Source organism: Parasteatoda tepidariorum, chromosome 3 (genome assembly GCF_043381705.1).
Source record: "Parasteatoda tepidariorum isolate YZ-2023 chromosome 3, CAS_Ptep_4.0, whole genome shotgun sequence".
Taxonomy (NCBI): domain Eukaryota; kingdom Metazoa; phylum Arthropoda; class Arachnida; order Araneae; family Theridiidae; genus Parasteatoda; species Parasteatoda tepidariorum.
The window spans coordinates 50,164,732-50,192,405 of record NC_092206.1 but is presented as its reverse complement, the minus strand read 5'-3'; the positions used below and the strand labels follow the sequence as shown (position 1 = coordinate 50,192,405).

The 27,674-nt window shown below is 29.6% G+C and overlaps 3 protein-coding genes across 5 annotated transcripts in view; all 3 read right to left on the bottom strand.

Annotated features, from left to right (window-relative positions):
- LOC107450414 (alkylglycerol monooxygenase) overlaps window positions 1-2,740 on the bottom strand; it is a 31,539-nt gene extending 28,799 nt beyond the window's left edge. The window contains exon 1 of one of the 3 annotated variants that reach the window (XM_071178620.1): window positions 2,702-2,740. The gene's annotated coding sequence lies outside the window, so the exon portion shown is untranslated. Of the gene's footprint in view, window positions 1-697; window positions 840-2,701 lie in introns of those variants that run through there. The other 2 variants (XM_043047364.2, XM_043047366.2) reach the window with 2 other exon arrangements.
- A 2,492-nt stretch (window positions 2,741-5,232) lies between these two features.
- Window positions 5,233-10,026, bottom strand: LOC107455397 (putative leucine-rich repeat-containing protein DDB_G0290503). Its single transcript, XM_016072950.3, has one exon. The coding sequence runs from the start codon at window positions 10,024-10,026 to the stop codon at window positions 5,233-5,235; it is 4,794 nt and encodes a 1,597-aa protein (XP_015928436.2).
- A 10,309-nt stretch (window positions 10,027-20,335) lies between these two features.
- The window catches only part of LOC107455398 (Deoxyuridine triphosphatase), a gene marked incomplete in the record, with an annotated part of 11,252 nt that continues 3,913 nt past the window's right edge, over window positions 20,336-27,674 (bottom strand). Inside the window, 2 exon segments of the mRNA XM_043047363.2 lie at window positions 20,336-20,541; window positions 25,922-25,992. Coding sequence (XP_042903297.1) covers window positions 20,485-20,541; window positions 25,922-25,992 — 128 coding nt within the window.

Genomic DNA, 27,674 nt, shown 5'->3' with positions numbered 1-27,674 from the left:
AAGAAATAAATTAGATTTAATTACTCTAGATATGATTTTGCTAAATCAAATGTATTTTTTTCTTTGCCCAACTCACGAAATGTAATTCAGGATAATGTTTCTTTAGTTGGGTTACCAGTCCATTCATATAGCAAATCAGGCTGCTTCCAAGAGATGCAATATCTATCAATTAATATGAGTAGAAAAACAAAACAGAGCTTTAAGTATAATCAGTTAATATTTAAAGCATTACTGAAACATCTCACTATTATCTTCCATAATTTGTTTAGATTGAAAAATAAGATAAAAAACGTACAAAATGTATATTTTCTTGTACAAGAAATTACATCGAATGCTGACAAAATGGCGATTTTTAAACTTCATAAACACTCAATTAGGAGTATCTGCTGCCAAAATAATGGCGGAGGCCCAACGAAGAAGCCGGCCCAAGTAACATTTCCCTAAATTGCATTCAAATAAGCATTTTTGTAAATGTTATTCTAAGAATTCTGTTTCTTTTTCGATACAAATTCAGAGTTTAAAAACGTTTTTTTTTCTCCACATGTTGTATTAGATACCTAAATTTTAACAATTCTACTTTTTCAAATAAAATAAAACATTATCAAATAGATTTTCTTTCTAGTGCTTTTTCCAGAAGAATCATAAAACATGATTCTCGAAGAACATTTTTATCTCAAAGAACAAAAAATATGCATACTCACGAAGTTCTCTCAATCCATAATATTTCTTTGGATGTTAAAAAGATCGAAGTATATGATATAGTATATTCAGAGTACGTAGATTATTATCAATGACAAAGAAGATATCATACAGATGTGATAATCGATATCACAGTTTAAATCACATGTCATAAAAAGGCGATTATTTTATTCCTTTTTATCAACCAGCATTTTCAATACATATCTATATCTCTGTGAGGAAAAAAATGTCATTCTTATTAAATACAAAATTCCACCGTTAAACTGTTTTCTAAATTGGTATTGTGAAACAAGATAGTTTCCATGCTGTTTGGAGAAAAGGGTGAAAGTCAGTAAGCAGTAAAAAAAAAGAAGAATGCAAATTAGCATTTTCAATGTCAATCGTTAGAACAATTTTTTTTTTTTTTNTTTTTTTTTTTTTTTTTTTTTTTTTTGTCATCAGAAGCTCATGTGACCTAACTTGTTTTGTCTGAATAATTAACTAATTGATAGCCCACTGATTAATTGAAAAAAAGAAACCCTTTGAAAGAAATTTTTCCTTCTGAAGTGAATACACCATCTCAACAATAAAAATATAAACAGTTTTTAAAAAAACAAAATAAAATAATAAAATAAAATAATAAAAAGGGGCAAAATTAAAAGACTAGATTTCCTGTCGTTGATCAGTAATAAATTACTATATCAAATTTCAAAATTTATAAAAAAAAATTAAATAATTATGGCAACGGAATCAAACTTCAAACAAAAAATACTTCACAATATAAATTTTAAATGTGTATAAAAAAAATATTATTCGAAATTCAATTGCTCGTTAAAATCAAAATCCATGTTGCATTCTTGGAGCATTGGTAGGTAAATGGTTAAATGAAAACTATAAAATATTAAAAAATATTCAATTTGATGTATTTATTTTATTAAAATTAAATTCGTTATGAATTTAAAGCTTTAAACATTGAATTTTATAAAATTAAATTAGGCGTTTTTTATTCTAGTTTTTAAATGAAAATATAAAAAAAAAATATTTTGAAAAAAAATAACTAATTTAATATTTTCACTTTTATTAAAACTAAATTAATTATCAATTAAAAGCTTTGAAACATTCACTTTCTTTTAAATGAATATTAAATGCTTTTATTTATATTTTTAATTTAAAATAATAAAATATAAAAAAATCGTTAATTTATTATTATTACTTTTATTAGAATTAAGTTAATTACGAATTTGAATTTATTAAAATTATATAATATATAAAATATTTTCTGTTAAAGCTAATGCATAAATTATTAAAAATTTTATGTTAATTATTATTATTTTTAGAATTTGTCCTTGCGAAATTTTGTCCGGCGAAGATTTGATCCATTATCGTTTAACAATAATGAATAATCTAAACAACAAAAAAAATTTTATATAATTTATATTTTTTTTTGTAATTTATATTTTTTTACAATTTATATATTTTTTTTAAATTTATATTTTTTTATAATTCATGTAATACTTATTAAACAGAATGCTAAAACATTTTTTTATTAATTTGAAGTATGAAGTAATTATTCGATATTTAGATTGTGTTCTGTTTTAATTGCTAGTTCCAGTGCTTTTCCAAATTTGTTCCCTCCTTTTTTTTCATTTTTATTCACCGAACAAGCTTAAATTGGCCTCTATAAAAGAAATGAAAAATTTTACTTAAATAAGATGCTAAAATAGTCTGCAAAATACTTTTGGCTGTAGCTGCTTCATTCTTTTCAATTACTCTTGATGCCTAGTAAACAAATATGTTACATTATTTTGTCTTGAGATTGAATAATGTGATTAATTTTTAAAAAAAGTAGGGCAATTTGCGCTAGATAATTGCGACATTACTAAATCCAGACAGTTGTTCTCTTTTAAAATGTACAAAGTAACATATACTCAGACTTATTTACACTTATATACTTATCCATAATTTAAATGGAACGATTTTTTAATTTTACAAAAGTAAAGAGGAAAAAGTGAACTAAGCTTACATGCATCGGGTTTTATCCAATTGTTTTGTATTCAATAGCATGAAATGCAATAATGCCGTACAAATAGAAATAAATTTTCCTTGTGATATATTTTCCTCATATATATTCCTGTGATATTTATTATAAATTTTCCTCATATTGATATCACTCAACAGTTTACTTGCCGAAAGATAGGTTTCAGAAAACAATTTTATTAATTTAAAAGTCAAAACAGCGACATAATTCAAAGAGAAGAGACAAAGCTTCATCCCGAAAACACCCGAATTTCTAAAAGAACACTTTGAGTAAGCTTAAATAAAATAATAAAAAATAGATCAGTTAAAAAAAATTTTAAAAATTCAAACGCTGCTTTAACGCTGTTCCAGTTAGAATTCCCCCCCCCCTTTTTTTGAACCTTAACAATAGTGATTTGATGCTACATAATTAAGAAAATTACATTATAACTTCACTTAAATTCCTTTACTTATTTTATTTAAAATAAAATTTTATATCACAAAATTAAGCAATTTTATGCAATGAAAAAATACAATTAGTAGCGGTTTACACTAACTGAAAAGTGCGTCCAAAAATTGACATTTTCTATTGCTTTCTATTATTATTATTATGCTACTATTATTATTGCTTTAATATTATTGCATGCAACTTAGTCGCGAAAAATGAGATAGACCGATATGCATTCTTCAATTTTAATCAAATTCTTAAGAATATTGTAACCAAAGCACTAAGTCATTGTCATTGAAGTTAGCCCATGCCATTTCTCGATTTTTTTTCCTTGTCAAAATTAAAAGTTGTGTAATTGAATGAAATCAGTAACTGAAAGAAAAAACCTTCACTAAAATGGATAATTTCACATTCCTCATTGTCAGTTAATTGTTAAAAGATCTTTTTTTGATGGTTTTAAACACTCATGCAAAGATTATCCTGAAAAACAATGCAAATAATCAAAAACCATTTTATGTAAATAAGAGATGATTTCATCCAGGAAAAAAATCTGTTCCACACAGCATATTTTTTTAAAATTTAAATCTTTATCAGAATAACTTTCAGACACTTATCAAAGCCATTTATTGAAAACAATAGAAAAGAACAACTATTCCACTCATTTTTTTCCCAATGTTAAAAGCTGATTATCCTGACGCAATTATTATTACTTCATGCAATTGATAAAGCTCAGATTTTTTTTTATGAAGTTATGCTTTATACCCATAACCTTTATTCCTTTTCAACTGTGTAAGTTATGCAGGATTATTCTTCATTGGAAATTAGATTTTGGAAGAATATAATAATGATAATAAAAAATTATGACAAATATAAGATATTAGAGGCTTACTGTTAGAAAGTCATTTAAATAGAGAAAACGTTGAAGTTGTTTTTAATGGTCTTTACAGATATTTAATGTGGGAACCTTGGTTAACCCCTTCCTTCTCGCTCTCGTGAAAATGACGGGGTGAGATTTCGCCCTCTATTTCTCGCTCCCGTGAAATTTCCGGGCTGGAGTGTTCAGTAGTAACGTGACAATAAGAATAAAACTAATTCATTTCTTTTGTTCGGAAAACATTTTATTTCTCATTTTACATACTAGATGGCAGTACCAGGATATTTTTAATATAATTGTAGATAGTTAGTTTATTTTAAACTAGATATCAGCACTAATCAAATACGTGTGTTTGGTAAAAAAAGACCGTTTTCTTGAAAATTAACCGATCGTTAAGGGGTTAAACGTTAGTCGTCAATCCGATTATCTGTGTAACGGTTGTCCTGAATCCGATTATAAGTAACAAGGCATTCTTTCATGATTTTTGTTTTCTTCAACGTTTTGTACCTGAAAGAATTGACTTTTGGTGTCTTCTGACTAATATTTCGTGCAACTGCCTGCAATTTTGAAAATTCAACACAAGAAATTCTCCCTCCCCCCTTCTCAAGAAGAATATTTTACCTCATTGGCTGCTTTTTTAGAAAATTGTGTAAATCGTATTTTGTCAAATACCTACTGTGTGCCCACGTAGAGGAAGAAGTTAAAAAAAATTTACTCGTGGACCAGCGATTATAAGATATTATAAGTAACTACACATTTTCATTGTTCCGTTTACTTGTCTTTTTAGTTAAGAAAAATATTTTTCTTATAAAAAAATTATTTAAGTGGATTTTTAAATGAATAATTACAATACAAAGAATGTGCTAAAATAAGCCATTTTTTTGATAACTCACATCAAAATACGAAACTGGAAATCAAAAGTTTAAAACAGAATTAATTTATGGTAGTCCGAGTTGAATTTTAGTGATCTCGAAACAACGAACCACCTATATTTAATGCATGATTCATTTCTGTGGTATTTGTTTCCAGTGAAAAAAATAAATAAATATTACTTGAGGAAATTTTGCCCCCTTTCAACATTAAAATATTCACAGAAAATTAGAGTATGAACAGATTAAAGGGAATCAAGTAACGGGGATTGTACTGATTAAAAATCGTAGACCTGTCTGGACTTAAATATTATCACTTTATTTATTAATTACATTTCGAATGAGCATCACGACATAATTTCATTGTATAAATTATTTATTTTTTTCTGTTGTCTATCGATTTCCGACAGTTCTATACGAGAAGCTATACCACTAACATTTTGGATTTTCGATCTTTGTCCAATTTTATTGTAAGAATGTACCCCTAATTTAGGGCTGAAAAATTTACATTGTGCTACGGGTACTTGGGGGTTAGTCCACTTCTCTAATTGTGGGGAACAAACTGAAATATCATCTGTTATATCTCTTAAAGATTGCGAAGTATTGCAATACAATGATCTTAGTGTATCTTCTTTAGTTCTTTGGATCCCTTCATTTGATAGCTCAGAATCATATTCATGTGTGTCGATAACTTTCTTTATGCTTCTTTCGGGATTTGTCTCTTGGCAAAATGGCGATCTTTTTACTCCCGATTTTACCGTTAAAAAACTCTTTTGCGCGGAAGACAACTCACTTCTGTGACTTGATTGGGCATTGAGAGGTATATCAGTTCTACTGTATTTGCGATTGACCCAATCCAGCGCTGCACTAGTGAAACTGTCTATTTTTAAATTTTCACTATTGTTAGATGATTGAACATCAACGGGTGTATTAGGTATTTTATTGTATTCACGATTGATCCAATCTAATGCAGCTCTAGTGAAACTATCAGTTTTCAACAGGGTATTTTCTTTGGACATCTTATCAGTAACATGCATATCAGATATTTTATTGTATCCATGATCAATGCATTGATGGTATGTTTCAGGATAAGATGCCTGAATTTTCTTGGAGAGGCAATTTTCATTCTTAAATTCACGATTAGAATACTCTCTGAATTCAAATCCATCTCTCTTATTCGGGTCTGAATCAACCAAGTCCTTGAACCTTTCTGAAATAGGAGTATCTATATTAATATTTTGTGTGAATAATCTAAGTAAATTATACGCGAATGCGTCTTCCGAGGAGTGTAGGATCCTTGATTTCATTTTTCTTAAAGCAGTCTGCTTTATCTTTATGTTATTAGTTAATAGCTTTTTCTGCGATTTCCCAATGGTTTTTCTTAACTTCGAATTATTTTCTGTTTTCGGAAAATCTATATTCCTTTGTCTTATCTGCATTGTTTCAGCAGGGGATAAGGAACCACCTTTTAAAGAAAGATTTTTTTCTGATATGTTCGAAACATCACATTTTTTAGAATTTTGTGGCTCATACGATGCTGTGGAACAATTGCAATGAGCAATGTTAGGAAAGTTGGAATAATTATTGACGATATTATTAGTTATAGAGATGGCTGGATCATTTTCTTTTGACAGTGGTGAATTGCTAGCTTCTTCCAATTTTCCCCTAAAATATTTGTCTGAATCTTTTTCAGGCGGAGTTTCCTGGGTACATTGGTCATTTACATTTACTTCAATGATTTCTTTATCGTTTCTTTTTAGTGAATACGGGACTTTGCATAGCATTTCATTAGAATCCAAATTATTTATTTTATTACTCCGGATGGACGAAAACTCCTTTTGTTCAACATTAGGAGAAATAAAGTTACATTCATTTCTGATATTGTTCGTAATTATTGTGTCAGAAGAACTTTTTGGAATTCCAGATGTTTGTTTTGAATCAGACACAACAGAAATTTTGTTATTATCAGAATTTGAATGATAAGAATTCAGTGCTTCTATTTTATAATCAATCATTTGAGAAGATTCTACATTTTTTGGAATATTTTTACAGTCTTCAACTTCGTGTAATGAGCTAGAAAAGCAATCGTCCAATTCATTCAACTCATCCTCGGATGCCATTGTTTTATCATTTCTATTTCTCAAAAATTGAACATTTTTTGGGGTAAAAACGCAATTACAAACCTGGTGTGAAAAATTATCTCCTAAAATATGTTTCTCTGTATAAAGGGAACCACTTCTCAACTCCTTCTCATTCTCAACGTTAGCTTTACTTTCCATGTGATCGACTTCATTAGTATACTGAGAAATCTTTGAAATGTCTTCTTTATTACGATTCAAAACATTTTGTGATTGGAAAGTTTCAGTTCTAAAACTGCCGCGGCCCGTAGTCAAATCAGGTATATTTTGCTTTTCCGGCCAGACCATCAAACAGAATAAAGGGACCATATCGATAACACTCTCGTTATGAGGGACAGGATAAACTGTGCTTATGGCATTAGATGGGTATTTCTTCAGGGTTTGATTAATGGTTGTTTCACATAAAGCTTCTTTATCAGACATTCCTGTGTCTGGATCATTTTGATCTTTTCCTACAAGATGAAAACCAGAGCTTGGTTTCATGTAATGGTATTCTTGTTCACCACTTCGTTTATAATTCTTTTGTGGTGAACTAGTGGTTTTAAAAAGTGTTAGTCGTTCTGGATCTGTAATTTCAGGCATTTCATCAACAAACTTTTCTCTCTGGTCAAAAGAATCTGAAAATGGTTTGGTTTCATAACTGTTATGCTTCTGCATACCGTATGGTGAAGCATGCGTGGTAGACAATACTTGATTTAAACCTAAAGTGTGTACTTGATCACTTTGGGATATTTTTCCATCTTTTGGTGGCAAATGTTCTCTTGCTTCCGTCTTAAGATTTTCATTTCTGCTAGTTTTCAACTGGTTTTTCAAATTATTTTCTCGTAGTGGCAGATAAATGTGCTTTCTCGCCGATTCACTTTTAGGTTCAATACTTGTATTATCTGTGAAGAATGATTGACTAGGCTCAGTTAAGCTATGCAACATAAGGTCAATGGCATCACTGGAACTAAGGTCATGAAGATAGACTGTTTTTTCTACACATTCTTCCTTGCGTGAAATCATAATACCACCCTCTTCGTTGGGAGCAAAAGTAGAAGGATAAAATTTGGTGTGATCAGCCATCAAATCAGTAGGAGCGTTATGTTTGTATTTGTCACATTCTGCGTTAAGATTTTGTCCTTCTGAAGTAGAAGTCTGACTAGGCATGGCTGTTGCGGACCTATTTTTTCGAATTACTTTCTCAATTTCAAACTGTTGTTTCAAAAGCCTTAACCTAATATCAGCTCGTGATAATCTATCTAAAAGGAAAGAATCTATTTCACTCGTATGAATTTCAGGGGCATCTTTCAATTCTTTTACATTTTCTTGCAATTCAGTTATAACTTCGATATGCTTGTCGATTTCAGACTCACTTAGAGCTTTAAAGTTTATACCACTCTTTCTTTCATATTTTTTACAATGGCTTCTAAGTTTGTTTAAAATACGCGTTCCTTTGTAACGACTATCCATGACGTCATTATCGCAGATGCTCTCTAAAGACCGACAAAAGTCCTCCAGTAGACGCTGCTGGCCGCGATAAAACTTCTCTGCTGACTGAATGTAATCCTTTTGTGAAAAGTTTAAAAGTTTTTCTTCGCGATAAAGATCTTGCAAGAGTGATTTTGATTCCAGCATGCTTTCAGCTAACTGATTCGAAACATTTTCAATAGTTGGTCTCATAGTAGGTACTTCTTTATCCAAGTTATTCCCATATTGGCTTTGTGAAATAACATCTCTTAAATATTGTTCATCATAATTATCTTCATCTTGCTCTTCAAAAATTCCTCCAATTTCCGAAACCAAGTTATTCCTATCTTGATCTCGTGAAAAAACGCGTTTTAAATATTGTTCATTATAATTCTTTTCTTTTGGGTTAATCTTTTTTGCTTCATCTTTCTGATTAAAAAAACTTCCAACTTCTGTTTGATCTTCTTCTTTCTTTTCCCCATTTTTCTTACGAAAAGTTTTAACTGATGTACTAGTCATGTCAGGCACATATTTTTCTTGTATAGTATACTGAGTTGATCTATCAACTAGATCACTATCAAACGTAGTGATATTTCCTGCTTTTGTCAAAGCGTCACCGTTATCATTTTTTTCATAGGTCGGATGTTGTTCAAAATGCCGGATACTGTTCAAATACTGTTCATTATAATTCTTTTCTTTTGGGTTAATCTTTAATCCTTCATCTTTCTGTTTTAAAAAACCTCCAGCGTCTGTTCTACGATCTACTTGTTTCTTTTCAACACTTTTCCTACGAAACGTTTTAACTGATGTCATATCAGCCATTGAGTTTTCTTGCATTGTATCCTGAGTGAATCTACCAAGTTGATCATTATCAAACTTAGTAGAATTTTCTGCTTTTTTTGAAGCGTCAACCTTATAACTTTTTTTATAAGTCGGAAAACGTTCTTGAACAAAAGATGGCTCACTGGAACTCGTTGTATTATTTTTATGAATGAATTTTTCGTTGAATATTTTACTTGAATCATGCTTATCAGCGATGTTATTTTTAAGTCTCTGAATTCGATGCGCTACTGTTCTCTGTTTGATTTCTTGTTTGCCCAGAAGTTTTTCATGTTCTTCTAAAACTTGAATGTAGGAATTGAATTTATCTTCAATTTTCTTTTTGCAGATATTAAGCGCCTCTGTTGAAGTAATTTTATCAGGCTGAACATCTTTTGGTTTTGTGGGAGAAAAGGTTGCTTTGATGTTGTGTAAATTATCAGATTCTATAATCAAAGGACTAGACACCTTAATTGTTTTTCCAGGAGGTAAAGTAACAACTATTTGATTGGTAGGTTTAGAACTTTTGTGACGATATGGTGTTACTCTATTTCTGTTAGAGGGTGGAGTCCATGTGCGAAGTAGCCTGGGACACATACCGCATTCCTTATTATCACGCTTTTTATTGAAACCTAGTTCAATTGTATCTTTCTCTCCTATACTGATACGGAAGCCGTAATTCTCTTTTCCAAAATTCATTTTAAATGATTGAGGTAATGTGAAATAACCTTCCATTCTTAAACAGATTCCTTCCTTAATTTGAAACTTGGTTCAACATCTATGAATAAAGAAATCCTATAATGTAATTCAATTTTGCAAACAACAAATATAATAAAAGGTTTTAATTTAACATTAACTGCTGACAGTTATATATATAAAAGACATCTGGCCAACTGTATGATTTTTGTCGGAGCATTCGTTCTGGACAAAAAATATTTTTAATGATATAATATTTAATGCTATAATCTTTAATGAACAAAAAAAGATCTAGATACCCTTAGTTGCAAATTGAAAGCCCTGTTATTTTAGCGTAGGAAGCACTATAAATAAGTTAGTTTTTACTGCCTTTAATTCAATTTTATGTGCTATGTCCAGCCAACAATTGTCTTTAGAGAAAAAAAAAGCTCCTCATTGTTATCAATAATATTTAACGCTTTGCCAACGGTATCCTAAAACTTCTCGTGGAATTTTTTTACTGGTAAGTATAATAAAATATGTTTCCTATCTATGTTGCCACTACTTCATTTATAACAACTGAAGTTTATAACATCTTGTAACCAACCTAACTGACTCGTATCATGCAAAAAAAGAAGTGTTTGATTGAAGTTAAACTAGGATCTAATCTGTAATACGTCAACAAACTTGACTCACTAGCCCATTAGTGCAAAGAAATATTCTGGACATACAGCTACACGATGGTTTTTATTTAGGTTAACCTGTTTAGAACGCCATTGTATCCGTTCATGTGGTGGATGTCGGTGAAACTTAGTACAACTTTCTCAGGAATATAGGAAAAAGCAATAAAAAATTAATCATATTTCGATCTATATTAGATGGTTCTCAGCTGTTCGTCAGCTCAGTTCTTCAGCTGTTTCTCAGTTCGAGAAAAGAACTAATACAATTTAGAGTGTAGTTTAAAAAGCCAATATCACTGCCGCAAAACTACACTGCATCATACCATTACCAGAGCCTGACTAAGGCAGGGACAAACGGGGCAGTTGTCCAGGGCCCCCAAATCGAATAGAAACTTAATTTGATGTGACCTTCTTTGATGAACTTTTTTTAAACAAAATATCAGTACAGGGTAAAATCCGTCAGTTTTATGTTACCTTCTACATTAATTTAGTGTATGAACACGAAATAATCTATATTTCGTAAATTCATGGCAGAATTCTAATAAATTTTCGTAATTACTATGGTCCAATTTGGTCAATCAAAAGCCTGTACTTTTACATACCGCAAAATGCTATAATATGTTTACAAAAAACGGGCTTCTGATTGGCTTAACTAATGCATTGTAATTGCGAAAATTTAGCTGAATTCCTCCCTAATGTCAGCAAGGATATGAATTTTTCGCAACTAGATGACAAAGTTTCCAAGCAGAAAACTGCATTTGGCATGATGGGCATAGAATTGTCAGAAAATCAATAAAATAGACAGAATGATATTTCGTCTTGCCATTGGAGGGGAGGGGGACTTTATAGCTACTTTAGGTTCTAGTCAATTTTACTTGTTATATATCTATTATGCGGTGAACAATTTAAATGCCGCCATTAAATTCGGTTCTTCATTACTGCAGTAGTGAAGCAGAGGGGCCCCGAAGAAGTTTTTGCCCCAGACCCCAATTAGGCTAAATCTGGCCCTGACCATTACAGAAGAACTATAAACTGATATTACTGAATGTACAATTATTGTATTCAAAGAAATTCGGGAGTTAGAGGCCATCACTATGGAAAGAAGATATTTAACAATTTAGATAATTATCAATATTTAACAATAAGCAAATAGATAAAATCATTAAAAAAAAGAGAAGAAAAAAAATTCTAAACATTTTTTTCCTGATTATTTGTTGGATAATGAAGCATCTAGATTCCTTGCAATATCAGAGATTCACTCGTAAAGATAAGATATTAATTTGCGATTTTATTTATTATCTTCCATAGATAAAATACGCGAAACACGTGTTTTTTTGAACTTCTACACAGTATATACGCAAGTTTATATTTAATAAAAAAAAAATACCCGTGCTCCTGTCTCCACAAGCCCAAAATTTAACTGATATTAATTAACGTCATCTTTTATGAAATATTGCAAACAAGTGCATTGATTTCAAAACGATCAAAGTACTTCACACTGTTAAAAACAAATCTTTCTGTAATAGATTTTTTTTAAATAAATAAATAAACTATCAACATAAAATATTATGTGTTGGTCAATTCCATACAATATACAGGGTGTTTATAAAGTCCCGAACCCATTTTGATGTTTAATAGCTCATAAAATAATAAAGATAGATTAAAATTAATAACATAAATGGTTATATAGACTCATGACCCTTGTCAATGAACTTCCACGTGTGCCCCCTTCGTCACACGGAGAATATCAAGTCGATAGTCAATTTCATGCCAGGTAGCGGCAAGCATGTCGGCATTCACAGAGGCTATTGCGGTTGTAATTCTGGCTTTTAGGTCATCAATGTTCGACACGATCCTCCTGTAAACATTGTCCTTTATAAATCCCCAAAGAAAAAAGTCCAGCGGCGTTATATCAGGTGATCTGGGTGGCCAAGGAATTGGACCTCCTCGCCCAATCCATCTTCCTGGAAAATGGTCATTCAAAGAACTACGAACGATGATACCCCAATGAGGTGGTGCACCATCTTGTTTCAAAAAGACATGTGTTATTGACAAGGGTCAAAAGGGTCAAGGGGGACAAAAAGAAGTTCATTGACAAGGGTCATGAAACGTTCTGAGTCTATCTAACCATTTATGTTATTAATTTTAATCTATCTTTATTATTTTATGTTGTTGTTGTTAATTTACGTCGCACTAGAGCTGCACAATGGGATATTGGTGACGGTCTGGGAAACATCCCGGAGGATGATCCGAAGACATGCCATCACAATTTTGATCCTCTGCGGAGGGGATGGCACCCCCGCTTCGGTAGCCCGACGACCTGCGCGCGAAGTCGAGCACTTTACGGTAGCACAGTTTAACGAGGACCAATACTTATTATTTTATGAGTTATTAAACATCAAAATGGGTTCAGGACTTTATAAACACCCTGTATATAAACTTCATAAATCATGTTGATGTTGTTGTCCTTCATGATCTAGTGCCTGCTAAATCTGAACCGTAAGTCCATGTACCCCCGATGAAATTAATAATCAAGAGGTAAGAGCAGGGCTAAAGAGAATAGAAGGGCTAGTTCATTCCGCTCTTGAGCTGAAGCTACGATTTCCCTCCTCATGACGTCACGCTACACACAGATCTCGGAGATCGCAAGCTAAGATATTATGAAAACTTTGTATCATTCTCTCTGTAAAAATAAGTTCGACTTTTTCTTGATATTAGCTTTCAAACTTTATGCAACTAACATATTTCCTTTCAAAAACATAGTTTAATGTATATATTGACACTTTTTTAGCTACATATTGCTCTATAACAATAATTTGTAAATTTAGAATCTTGGTTTTAAAATCTGCTGTTAATGGCAATTTGTTTATACTTAATCATTAGGAAACAACAACCTTAAACGCTAATTAGTCTAACAAAATAATAATTTAGGTTCATAAAAATATTAGAAATTTTACAATTGTTTATAAATATTTAAATTTAAAAGAATATAATAATATTAAAAAAAATAATTATATCATAATTAAAAAAATAATAAATATTTAGAATAACTACATTAAAAACTACGTTATGAAACCAGGTGATTTTAACTATTAATTATCTATACTTTTCATTTAAGCTTTTATTTTCTTTGATTCTTTTTTAATTTTTTCATCTGCCTTTTTTTTTTTTCAAGGAGCAGGGCGGGTTTAATTTAGATAGCGAATTTTTATAAAAGTTCTGAAATGCAAAATAAGCGTATTGCTGTTTTATTCACTGCGTGGATATCGTCCTTCTAATTCACTTATAAATTCTTTGATGACACTTCTTGATTTTCCGTCCCATGCACACTTCGAAAAATGTTCTCAAATTCCTGACACACTTCCATCCATGCTGCTGACGGAACAATTAGTCCCCCTTTGAAAAGAATGCACTTGGTAGAGTTAGAGCAATTTTAAAATCATTCTAATCCGCAATTTAAGCAAACGATTTCTCATATCATCTTCATAATCTTGTTTTAAGAAATGCTTACAGCATATTCGTTCATATTTAATATTAACTGGATCATTTCGTTCATTTCGTTAGCAATGTTGAAGTCATTCTTTACATAGTTGTTAATTTACTTTAAGGAACACGTGGAAAATTATATTTTTTTAAATTTGGTACAATTTTAAGCCCAAGATTTTACAATTACAAAATTATTTTTGAATATATGGGGGAAAATATATAGAAATTTACCAGTCATAAATAATTTTTATTTGTAGTGACAATTTTTGAAAATATTTTCTTACTTTACCACATTTTTGTGTTGATTTTTTAATATAATTTTTTTTTTCTCAAATTATGTCTAAATTTTCACAAAATAGGTACCTCTCAAAAAAACTTAGACAGACCACTGATATTTTAGGTCATGTTTTCCAGAGCAAAGCCTAAACAATCGAGGGCATACTTGGGAAAAATCGGATTCTTTCAGAACTTAAGACAAATTGGCGAAACTATTTTGCCAAATGCATAAATTGCATCGAAATAATAAATCGGGGGGACAGTAAGAAACCAATTACTACAGTGCCTATATTAAAAACCTATGATAACAGCACATATTATAACAAAACCTAGTACAAGCATCACTAGCGTCTATAACAATATGGAGTTTTTTTTTTATAGCTCCCAAAACGGATAAGTACTTGTAAATCTTTACAAATTTATTGGGAATCAGTACACACAGAACAGGAATAAAACTTATTGAACGCTTTTAAGTCTCAAGTAAAATACCTTCATTTTAGACAATGACAAAATTTATTCTGTAAATAATACTCTTAAAGAATCCTAGAATTTTCATAACGTAAAATCTAATGAGATATTGAAAGGTATAATTTAGTAAAATCTCCTTACTTTATCTAACAACGCAGGCTAACTTTAAAATTATGAATAATTTATTTAACAAATTTTAATTAATATAAACAGTTTTGAATTTTGTTAGTACTCCTACAAATACCTCCACAATAACTTCATACTCAAGCTAACCTTAAATTAATTTGTATTCAATTTTTTCAAGTATTTTCATCTCACTTTCTGAATATTCTCGAGTTCTGTTTCACATAAATAGAAAAGTATAAATTACTTACTAAATGTTTTTAGAAAAATGAATTTTTTAGGAAATTCAGTATGGTAGAATTTTGTTAAAAAAATCAAATGCGAAATGAAAAACTTTTAAGTAGTTATCTCTTCTTGGTATCTAGAGCAGACATTACACTCGTTTTACACAATATAATGCAAATAAATAAATGAATTAAAATAAAAAATAAGGCCAAATCAAGAATAATTTTTTTTCTCCAACTATCAATTTTGTATAAATGTAATACTATGCTGTGAATTATTTATATAAAAAAAAAATCGACACATACTTCTTTTTAAATATTTATTTCCTTTTTAACATGCACACGGTTGACAGTAGTATCTTATTTACAATTCACTAGAGCTCATTATGGGCTATAGTAGACGCTCTGGGAAACCGAAAATATGCGCGCTAAGTCTAGCACTTTTTGGCAGAACAGTTTAACGAGGACCGATACCGGGCACCCTCAGTCCCTTCGCAGGATGATCACCCAACCACTGGTAGTGATGTTTGGCTTCGGTAATCTATTAGGACCCGTGTCTTAAGATCAATCCACCATAGAACGCACAAGAATGGAAATAGGTATAGTCTGTCTATGGAAAGAACTCCCTTTGCTATTCGTGTTAAGAAAGTGGCGGTGACTATGGTTAAGAGGTTTAATTATTTCAAGAAGAATTTAAGACAGGATTTAGCTTAGTTCGACGAGAGAAAGGTAATCAGGAGGGGGAGAAGCTCCCCACTATAAATGTGCCATTGCTGGTTCCTACAGCAGCAGACAGCCAGAGACTCTAGCAAGGGAAAATATTAATGTTTTTTGCACTCTTTTTTATATTTTTAGGTTAATGAACTTAAATTAAGCTAAAATACATACGTGGTTTATTAGAATAAATCACGTATTCAAGTGAGTTTTGATTTAATCTAAAACTTTTATTTAAAAAAAAAAAAGGAAGATCGAAGTGAAATGTTTTAAGAAGGCGAGCACTTTTCTAGATAAATATACAATTTAAACTATCAAAGGAAAAAACCTTTTTCCTACATTCTAATTTAAAAATTCTAAAAGAAACAACCACTGAAACTAGAAAAAATAGTCTGTTTTTGTTTGAAGTATAAATTTTACGGTTGCATTTAGAGGATAATACAAATATATAATTCTTCTGATTCATCAAACAATTAATGCACCATTGGCACATCATTTCCTTCAAGGTTGATTCAGGTGTTAAACAGGGTTGTATTGTACCTTCTCCAACAATAATTTTAATTGCTATTGACTGGATAATGAAGAAGGGAGTATTAGAGAATATGTTTATTTATAACTCGACCTGCCCTATTTAAGGGCATACGAGTGTAGATTCATAAAACATACATTAAACATACATAAAACATCAGAAATTATATAAAATCACAGAAATTTAAAAATCACAGATGTCAGTGGCAACAGCCGACAGAAAAAATACAACATTACAAGTAACAACACAAAAAAAGGTATAACATCAATGACATCTGCCAAAACTGAGCCATTATAAAAAATAAATAAATAAACAAATAAAAATCCAATACGGTCCCTCACGCAATTAAGAAATCAAAAGAATACAATACAAAAAATTTAAAATCTCAAGAAAGAACGATAAAAATGGTCCCAAAGTTAAAAAGAAACATAATAACATCACACACTAAAACAAAGGACTAAGTAGTTAAAATCATGACCTATAACCGGGCCAAGACGTATTAAAAAAAAAAATATTTAAAAACAGAAAAAGGTTGAAAGCCCAGGAACAACCATCCAGTAGTTAAGCTCAAAGTCTAAAATTAGTAAATTTATAAAAATAAATAATAAAATAGTTAAACATGATACGGTTGAGACACCCAAATTAGAGGNTGGCTTCGGTAATCTATTAGGACCCGTGTCTTAAGATCAATCCACCATAGAACGCACAAGAATGGAAATAGGTATAGTCTGTCTATGGAAAGAACTCCCTTTGCTATTCGTGTTAAGAAAGTGGCAGTGACTATGGTTACGAGGTTTAATTATTTCAAGAAGAATTTAAGACAGGATTTAGCTTAGTTCGACGAGAGAAAGGTAATCAGGAGGGTGAGAAGCTCCCCACTATAAATGTGCCATTGCTGGTTCCTACAGCAGCAGACAGCACTTTTGCACTCTTTCTTATATTTTTAGGTTAATGAACTTAAATTAAGCTAAAATGCATACGTGGTTTATTGGAATAAATCACGTATTCAAGTGAGTTTTGAATTAATCTAAAACTTTTATTAAAAAAAAGGAAGATCAAAGTGAAATGTTTTAAGAAGGCGAGCACTTTTCTAGATAAATATCCGATTTAAACTATCAAAGGAAAAAACCTTTTTTCTACATTCTAATTTAAAAATTCTAAAAGAAACAACCACTGAAACTAGAAAAAATAGTCTGTTTTTGTTTGAAGTATAAATTTTATGGTTGCATTTAGAGGATAATATAAATATATAATTCTTCTTATTCATCAAACAATTAATGCACCAATGGCACATCATTTCCTTCAAGGTTGATTCAGCTGTTAAACAGGGTTGTATACCTTCTCCAACAATAATTTTAATTCTAATCGGATAATGAAGAAGAGAGTATTAGAGAATATAAGGGGTATAAGCTGAATATCGCTGACCTTTTTTTTTTTTTTTTTTGCAGACTTATGTTTACTGACCAACACCCTTCAAGACATGCAAACAAACACATCTTAAACAGAGGAGGAAAAATGGAGCATATTATCAAAAAAAAATAAAATTTCGAAAATAGCCCTAAACAATTAAATGACATATTCTTAAAAAAAATAAACTAGAGGAGGTAAGCAATTTTACATATCTTGGAAGTATAATAGCAGGGGAGGAACTAATGAAGTTATACTAAATAGATTAAACAAAGTTGGAAGCATTTACGCTATCCTCAACAATTTCTGGAAAAACAAAAACATGACAAATTTTAATATTCAATACGATTGTGAAATTTGTCCTACTATATGGATCCAAGACTGCAATAAAAATAATTTGAAAAAGCTTCAAGCATTTATTAAGAAAAATCTTGTGTATCAAGTGTTTCCATAAAGTTTGTAATACAGAAATCCTTAGCAAAGCGAAACAAAAACCGATTGATTTGAAAATTAAAAAATGTAAATGGATTGATCATGTTCTACGTAAACTTGAAAAATTTAAAGTAAAACAAACTTTTGATTGGAACTATCAGGGCAATAGAAAAAAAATAGGAAGACCTAAAAGTACTTGGAGCAGGAAGATAGTAACTTAATGGAAAACAATAAGAAAAACACAGAGGCTTCAAATAAAGTAAGATGGAAAGCTATGATAGTGCTCTATGCTTCAATTCATACACCATATTTTAAAAAAAGTTTAAAATATTCTAATAAAAATTAAATTAAAGACATAAAAATTCCGCTATGTTCCTATGTCAGATATGTAGGTATAATCTTTTACTGTTTAATGTTGCAATAGGTACATAAAGTTTTGTGGATTTAAAAAAACAAGGATTTAAAAGAAAACACAATATAAAAAAATATAGTTAGAAGAGTACACAAGACTTTTAAATTTCCAATTTGTTTAAATAGTCTTAAGAACTATATAATTTTTAAAATAAATATTTATATTATATTTAATTGCATAGATTATGAAAAATTACATAATTAAGACTGATAAATATATCCAAATTAAAATTATGTTATCTTTGTTTATGTAATGAAGTTAAATACTTAATGTTGAACATTGTATTTATTTACTTGAATATTAAATAGCAGACCCAATTTGAACATGAAATTTAGTTGCTTTAATATCAATTGATATAGTTAACCTGTACTTTATATCAGAAATATTTTATGATTTCAGATGCATTATAGATCAGGTTATAGTGCTAAGCTTAATCAAAATAGGGATTTCTTATGTTAACATCTTATACTATTATGGTTGGGAATCGCATTAAGACAATATTGAAACATACATAAATAAAAAGGCATTTAAAAAATTTTAAAATCACTGAAAAAAAAATTAATATACCCCACAGAAAAAAAAAGAGAAACTTTTAAAAACTTAACCAGTTGAGAATCTTGACAAAATATTGGAATAGTAATTAGAATCAACTTTTATTGGTTTTTAAAAAACACATGTACGCAGTAATTCTGTGTTTCCCAAAGTGTGAAGTTATGCGAAATATCTTGCAACAAACTAAAATTTCACATTTTTTTTTTAAAAAAAACAAAGCCAGCCATGAAAATTTACGATTACTATTTTTCTATTGGCTATCTTTTGCAGAGTTAACAGTTAATAATTAGGGGTATCAACAGCCAGTTGTGATTTTTAACTTTTAGGCAATTCCTTTACAGTAAAAAATACATTCATTTTGTATTAGTGGTACACAGCGCTACGAAAAATTTAGAAAGGGTACACATAAGTTTGGGAAACACTGCAGTAAGTGATTGTAAATAATTTAACAAACTATAAACTTTACTATTGTAAATAAAACTGCTTTAATTAAAGATTAGACATAATTGCAGCAATTTATTATTTTCACCTCCAATAACCATTTTGTGCCAACCATTAAGCTCACCCCTTGGTTTTGGTCCAGTTGTATTCAGCAAAGTACAAAAAGGCTTTTTAAGGAATTAAACAAAATACTGAATTTTTTTTTCTTTAAATTATTAGATTCAAGACTTAGTCATGGTAAAAATTTGCTTGAGTGGTTCCACAAAGTGACACGCATGTCATGAGTTAGTGATAGATTCTTTATTCCTTTACCTTATTCGAAATTTTAACACACATCACTTACAGAATGAAAATAGCAATTGAAAAATGTTAAAATATTCTTGGAATGGCAAAATTTTCAAAGTAATGAAATGCCAGTGTCTGAAAATTTATAATTTTATAAGATAATATTACATAATTATTTTGAAAAATATATGTAGTAAAACGAAACATGAAGACAGTTTAAAAAATATCTCACTTCTTTTTTAAAGAGTTTAACAAGAGTAATAAAAATTATAATTTTTAAAATAGAAAAATGCTAAAAGTATTATGATTGTTAATAGTATCGAGGAATAACTCAGGACAATTGCAAAGCACAAAACTTTATTAACAAGAACGAGGTAAATGCTTGAAGTAAAACAGCTTATCTACATTGATTAAATGGTAGGATGAAAAATGCAAGACAAAATATTAACACAAATAAATCACAACAATGCTTTTTACATCACATAAGTATTAATTTTTGCCAGTTGAGCCAAATCCTCCCTCTCCTCTCTCAGTTTCATCCAAAGTCTAAAAAAAAAAATTTATAATTAATTTAGAAATGTATAAAACATAGAACCATGAAAGATAATCAGTGGCATAATTTAGACATCGACTTTTCAGTACAGAGAATAAAAAATCTGATTACCTAAAACCAACGATTAAAATGAGAGGAATTTAGTCAAGGACAACAACCGTTTCATTAAACAAAAATAAGTACCATGGTAGGTGTCAAAACAGAGAACACAGAAAAATACCAAAAGAAAAATAAATATTTCTCATGAACTAATAAAATTTAAAATACAAATTTCAATGGAAAAAAAAATTACTAGAGTAGGTAGAGTGAGAAATCAATGCCAAAGTGGGGAGGGGAAAAAAGAACTGCTTGAATTTACAGGCAATTACTAAAAAATTCACAGTCCATTGATTTCTTGCACATTTTATTACTAAGACATAAAAATTAAATTATCTTTAAATTAAAAAGATCATAAAAATTACAAATTCTTTAATTAAAAAACAAAGGCTGACAGAATTCACTGGCCATAATAGTATGTAAAAAATAAAGTTAATAAGAAATAATTGATAATTAAAATATAGAATTTTGAAACAAGTATTTATTTGATAGAAAAAATTATGTTTTTCCAGCTTTAAACTTTATTTGCTGTTCTATAGTTAACAAAATTTAAAAACGATTCTAAAATATTCAAATCAATCTACAACTTTGTCTGAGAAAATAGAAAGCTGAAATGTCCATTTATAGCCTCATTATTAAAACTAATTCCATAGCATCGAACAAAGGGAAAAATCTAGTTGATTTTAACGAAATAATAGATATGGCAATTTAATTATTGTAAATATCTATACTTTTAATCACATGAAACTGCCAAAGTGTAATAAAACATATAAATAAAATAACATTCCACTATGATCTGAAATTGACAGCAATATTTTCTATTTAAGATTGGCAAAAAATGACTTGGTTATAGATCATTTTTATTATTTTATATTTATTTTCAAATTAATCTTTCAATAACAGATTTTAAAATAATTTTAGATAGTTTTAACCAGAGCTCACACTAAGGTACTTAAACTATCACATGGTTACCACTCCAGGGTGCATAGATAAATTTTTCAACAAAAAAAAGCACCTTTTAAGTACTTTTTAAGCACTTTAAAAAAATATAATTAGGATATGCGTGCTAATAATTTTTTCCCTTTCATATTGTTGAAATATGAAAGGGAAAAAATTATTAGCTATATATGTTAACAAAATTAAACTATTATATATATGTTAACAAAATGCAAAATAATTTTCTAAGTCACATGATCTTATAAAATAACTACTAGTTTCTGACAAAGAATTTTTTTCATGATTATATTAGCCACCATAAAAGCAATTAAGCACAATTTTAAATATATTCAATATTGAGTTAATCTTTCAATTTTTTAAATTAATAATTACTTTACACAATTACATAAAAAAATCATTCAAAATTATAATTAATTTAACAGTAATTTAAAAAGATCATCTCACTTGCAAAATTCAGCAGAGTTGCTCATGAGAACACACGAATCCTTCCCACCGAATCCAGCTCAGTATTTAAACCCGCAAGTATTTCCTAGAATGACTGGCGCTTTCATACGCTACGGACCGATGGTATGTCGAAATAGATTGTAGTTGAATGAATTATAAAAATGTTGAACAGAACAATGTGAAAACCACACTTTTTGCGTAATTCGAGGCAAAAATTGATATGGTAAAGAAAGGGGAAATTAAGCACTGTTTAAAAACACACAATGAAAAAAACACCTTTAAGGGCTTTTCAAAAACGAAAATAAGCTTTATTAAGCACATTTTAAAAACGCTATGCACCCTAAACTCAATTTCAGAAAAAAAAAATTTCGACTTTTCCAGGTATATCAGGTAAATTTAGATGAAAATCCATTCCATATTTTATCTACACCCTGCAATTTTTCATTGGAAAACATTTTTTTTATAAACATTTAAAACAGGGTTGGGAAGGTTTAGGACAGAATGGATTAATCCACGGTTTAAACCCTGGATTAAACCGTCCTGTCCAAAACCCTTTTACTCAAATTATGCCACAATTTTATCTGAACAGCATTTAAAAGGTAAAATAAACACAGAACTTATAACATATTGATAATTAAATCTACTAGAGAATATTTGTTTTTAAAAGTATAATGTTTTATTAATATTGTTTGACTCTTCAATTAAAACATTAAATAGAGGAAGACTAATCAGTAATCAAGTTCAATTGGTCCTCTCATTCAATAGTACATAACTGAAGTTTGGCTTTGCCATACAGGTTAAGCCATTAGGGACTAAGTGCTTGGTTAGTCATAAACAGGTATATAGTACTATTCAAGAATACTTTTACTTCATTCATGTTCAATTCTTTTAGCATAGTGGTGNGTTGAAATTGATCCATACTTCCGTTTCGACTTAAGACATCCTTGAAATTTTTTTTTTTTAAATATACGAAGACTAAACGAATAATTGATATCACGTTGCTAGTTTACGAGCTTGTTGCCAACCGTGGAAAAATACGCATTAAAAACTATAAAAACAGCAAGATACAATATCAATTCCAACTATCGAGAGTACGAGTTTCCCGACTGCTGAACGGACGTCACTCGATAACGACATGTGACGTCATTGCATTCAACTCCACACGAAAGAAGAGGAAGATTTCACCTGCCCCCAGTGTAAGGGGGCGGGTGAAATAGGAGTGTTTTTAGAGGTAACGTTGAAGAGGGGGGAAAATAAAGCATGTTCAGCTACGCTTCAGGCAGATGGTAGTTTGATAAGAGGGGGTGGAATTCAAGCTGAAAGAAAAACTTACCTTCGCACTCGCGGAAAAATTAGGTAATTTTGAGTTTGGCCGTCGATCGCAGTAAAATTCGGGAGTTTTTCAAATCAATTCCGGAGGGCGGGAGAATAACTCAAAATTCGGGAGACTCCCGCAGAATGCGGGAGAGTTGGCACGTCTGTAATACATTTTTCAGTTATTTTGTATTTCCAACTTAAACTAATGTATTTAGATTTAAAAACAATTTTTTTAATATAGATGTCTTTTTTATCATCCTGTAAAGCAGGAATTATAAAAAATTTTAAAAAAAATATTGTGAAAAATAAAAGGTTAATTTTTAAACAAATTTAGTATTTTTTAAAAAAAATTATTATTTTTTTTAAATATTGCATTATTTGTCCTTATGCAAAAACATCAGTATTAAAAGCATATTTATATTTAAAGGATTATATATTTACTTTTGTTGTTCAATAAATTGTAGAGCTTCAAAAATTAAAAAACCTTTTCTTATTATATTATTTTTCTTTTTAACAAGTTGAAGAAAATTGCATAAAAAATATCAAATATTTATTGATATATGTAATTATGTGTACAATGGCTACACCTATTGAATTTTCACCTTTTACCAAAGCTCAAGATTTTGGACACTTCAAGACAGTTTAAGCCAGATTAGGACAGTAAAACTCACGAGTCCTGTCCAAAACCAGATTAGGAAGTTCGAAATCCTAACCCTGTTTTACATAATGGAATAAGAATGAAAACATGGCTAAGTTTCCCTAAAAAGTAGAATTTCATAAAAAAAATTGTAGTAGCTGTTTGAATTATTTAACTCTAATCTCAATAACTGATTACAGTTATTGACAATTCTAAGATTGGTAATTTTCCAGGTATTTTGTAAAAAACACCAGACCTGGCTTTTCATCAGAAAGTAATGAGCAAAATTCAGAGCTATTTTTTTTTAACTTTGACACTTCCAGTAAATAATTCTGAAAACAGAAATACATTTATGTTTTAATAGTGATTGAGTAATGAGTTATTGCCAGATTCTTATAGGTAAATAACTAAGTTTGTTATCGGAGAAAAAAGATTCACTAAATAAAAGACTCATGGCATACGATTTGGTCGGCGTGGCAACACATTAATTGCAATACTGGCAATAATGCCAATTGTTGAGGAATAAGAGGTATTTTTGTCAATAGCAGATATTTATCTTTAAAAAAGGAAATTTCTTCAATAAATACGGAGAAATTTGGGAAAATACAGGTAATTGGGAGACGGTCATAAAATAAGGGAGTCTTTGAAAAAACATGAGACTTGGAAGGTATGTAGTAGACCGAAGAAAAAGATTCCCTTTCTCTCTTCGACCTGAACCAAAACCTGTCCCAAACAAACTACTTGAAATAGTTATACCTCGTTACCATAGTTACAGTCATGGATTCAAACGAATGGATAGGGAGTTCTTATTTTAGACAAACTATATATCTGTTTTCCTATAAATTCTAGATAATTGCCTGTTATAGACAATTTAGGAACAGATAGCCAGCAAAAAGATATGGTTCTGTAGATATCGGACATTTAAAAAAAAAAAGAGGACAAAAGAGCCATAAATATGATAATGACAAATTTAAAATGCAAAGTACATTTTCCCATAGTGTAAACTGAGGATGCTGTTTTTGAAGTATCAAATAACTTTTCATGGGTGATGTTGAAAGTTATGGGATACTTTAGACTCATCAATCTTTATCAGTTAAAAACATGGCAAAAAAGAATAGTGCAAAAAGAGTTTTATTGCTTTCTGAAGGAAATGGTAATAGTGAAAATCTCTTTAGTTCCAACACTATTACTTCTCTTTTAAGAAGTGCATTTTTGAGTATTATATTTTTTTTATTAATTTTCTATTAATTACGTAATAAGTTGCACTCGATTTAAAAAAAGGGGCAAGAGTGAGAGAAAAAAAGACAAAGGACAAAATCTAAAGATTATCTCATAATGGTCCCTGGCTTCCCTACTATCGAGGGATACCGACCACTCAGTTCTAATGTCAGTGTTCATATCTCTGATATTTATGCCGCATTAATTTTTTACGTTTGATCAATGAATGTCAAACTTTAAAAGTTGACCCCTGATTTTCTGAAAATTTTATAGGCTTCGATAGTCTACTTATATACTGAGTATGTCATTAAAAAGTGTATTACTTGTATGTTCAAACAGAAATTCTTAATTATTAGCAAGTTTTAAAAACTTTTGACACTTACATTGGCACTACAACTGATTTTGTTAATTTAAAACATTTTGAATTTAATAATATTTAGGACATTGAACTATTACTTTTTATACTACTCAGTATAATTATGAGTAAGCTGCATAAAGAGAAATTCTGAAAACAATATTACTACCAAACTATTACTCTGCATAGTCACTAAGACACAGAGGGAAAATGTTATGTAATGCAATCAGCATTGCCTTGACCAGTAATTGAAAATAAAATTAAGGCACTGCATAGGTAAAATTTTAAATAATAAACATATTAGTAGAATTAAAAAAAGAACTTTAAAATAAAAAAAATATTGTTGTACCTCTACTTCCTCCAATTCTGGATAACAAATTTTTTCACAGATCAGCTGAGCAATTCGATCTCCTTTGTTGACTAAAGCAATGATATTGAGAAAAAAGATGCAAAATATTTAGCAAATGTAAACTAATAACAGCTTAAATTTTTAAAGTAACTACGACTTAAGATTATTATAAAGAAAAAGATTCAACTTAGCAGGTACTGATAGCAGAAATGTTCATTAATATGAGCAAAAAGAAGCTGCATTTGTATTTAAGATCGATGAAACTAAAGAATTTAACAATGTAGATGAAAAACAGATAGCAAGAATGTAACAGTAATTCGGTCTGCGGATTGTACTTTAGAAGCTGTTAAATGCCCAGTCCTTTAAGCAAGAAATGTGCAACTCAGAATGGTTTTGAAAATAAAAAATCAGAAACCTAGAAGCAAAATTTTTATGGATGGGCAGCAAAGCCCAGTTTATTTTAACCATGCAGAGTTAACATAAATGGAGAAATTATAATGAGAGTAAAAAATTTCAGTTTTAATTAGAAACCTTAATTTGTCCAAACACAATCACTTTTTAATTTTGCTTATCAATAAACAAAATAGTACTAAATGAAATACTAACAGACTAATAATTAATATACACACATAATAATCAATGGATTCTACTTTTTCCATCATCTTTTAAGATTTTAGATAATAGGTTCAAGCACAAATTTATTTTGTTCATGTAAAATTTTATAATTCCAGAATATAAAGAAAATTTAAAACTTTATTAAGATGTAAGTTTACTGGTTTAATCAACTTAGATCAATGTTTATTCAATTTTTTTTTTTTACTATTATTCTTTTTCCATTAACACTTACAGTAGAACCATGCTTATTGGACATAACCAGAAATATGTTGATATTTTGTTGAAATCAATGAACCCTATTTTTTATTTTGATACTTAAATACATTCATTTTCGGAAATCGCCAAAATCTTTCTAAATGCTTTCAATTATGCAGAAAAACAACCTTCTAATAAAAGTAACAAGGGTCGAAGAAAATTACTCAACTTACAGCCCTAGTCCTAGAATTATTATTTTGTAGTCCCCTTAACATAATTGAAAAAAAAAAAAAAAAATTACCTACCATTACTGTTAGTTTTTTTTTTCCTAAACAATTAATATCTAAAATGTATAGGTTCAAGCTTAAAGCACCAAATTTTTTGACACTATTATTCTGTCCTCATAGAAAATTTTATTTTGAACATGTTTCAGTTACAGCAAATTATCTGTAACGAAAATGTTAAATCAATACAAATTTAGTTGAATAACTTATTTAAAAATTCTAAATTTTTTTACAGGGCAAAAGAAAAATATGAAATCACTTTCAAGGAGCAAGTAAAACAATGTTTAATTTTTCAAGAGAAAACTTATGTAGTTCATATCTTAAAATTCAGTAAAAATAATTCAGCAAGTGGAAGTTAAAGAGTTTTCCTGTTAATAAATTTAAGGAAATAAATTAGCAATAAGTCTCAAACTTTTAAAAACATAAATTCAAAATAAATTAGCCAGATTCTATTAACAGGGGTCTGTCCAGACATTTTGTGAAAGGTCCGTTTTTCGTTAAATTGTGAAAAAATTACTCACATTCCTTCAACCAGGGTCCGCTTTTATGAATTTGTGCAAATAGGGTCCGTTATTGCAAAAAAAAAATTTTTTTTAGGAGTTTTTAAATTGTAAAGACATACAAGATTATGCTCAACACTGTAAAATTATAATTAAAAA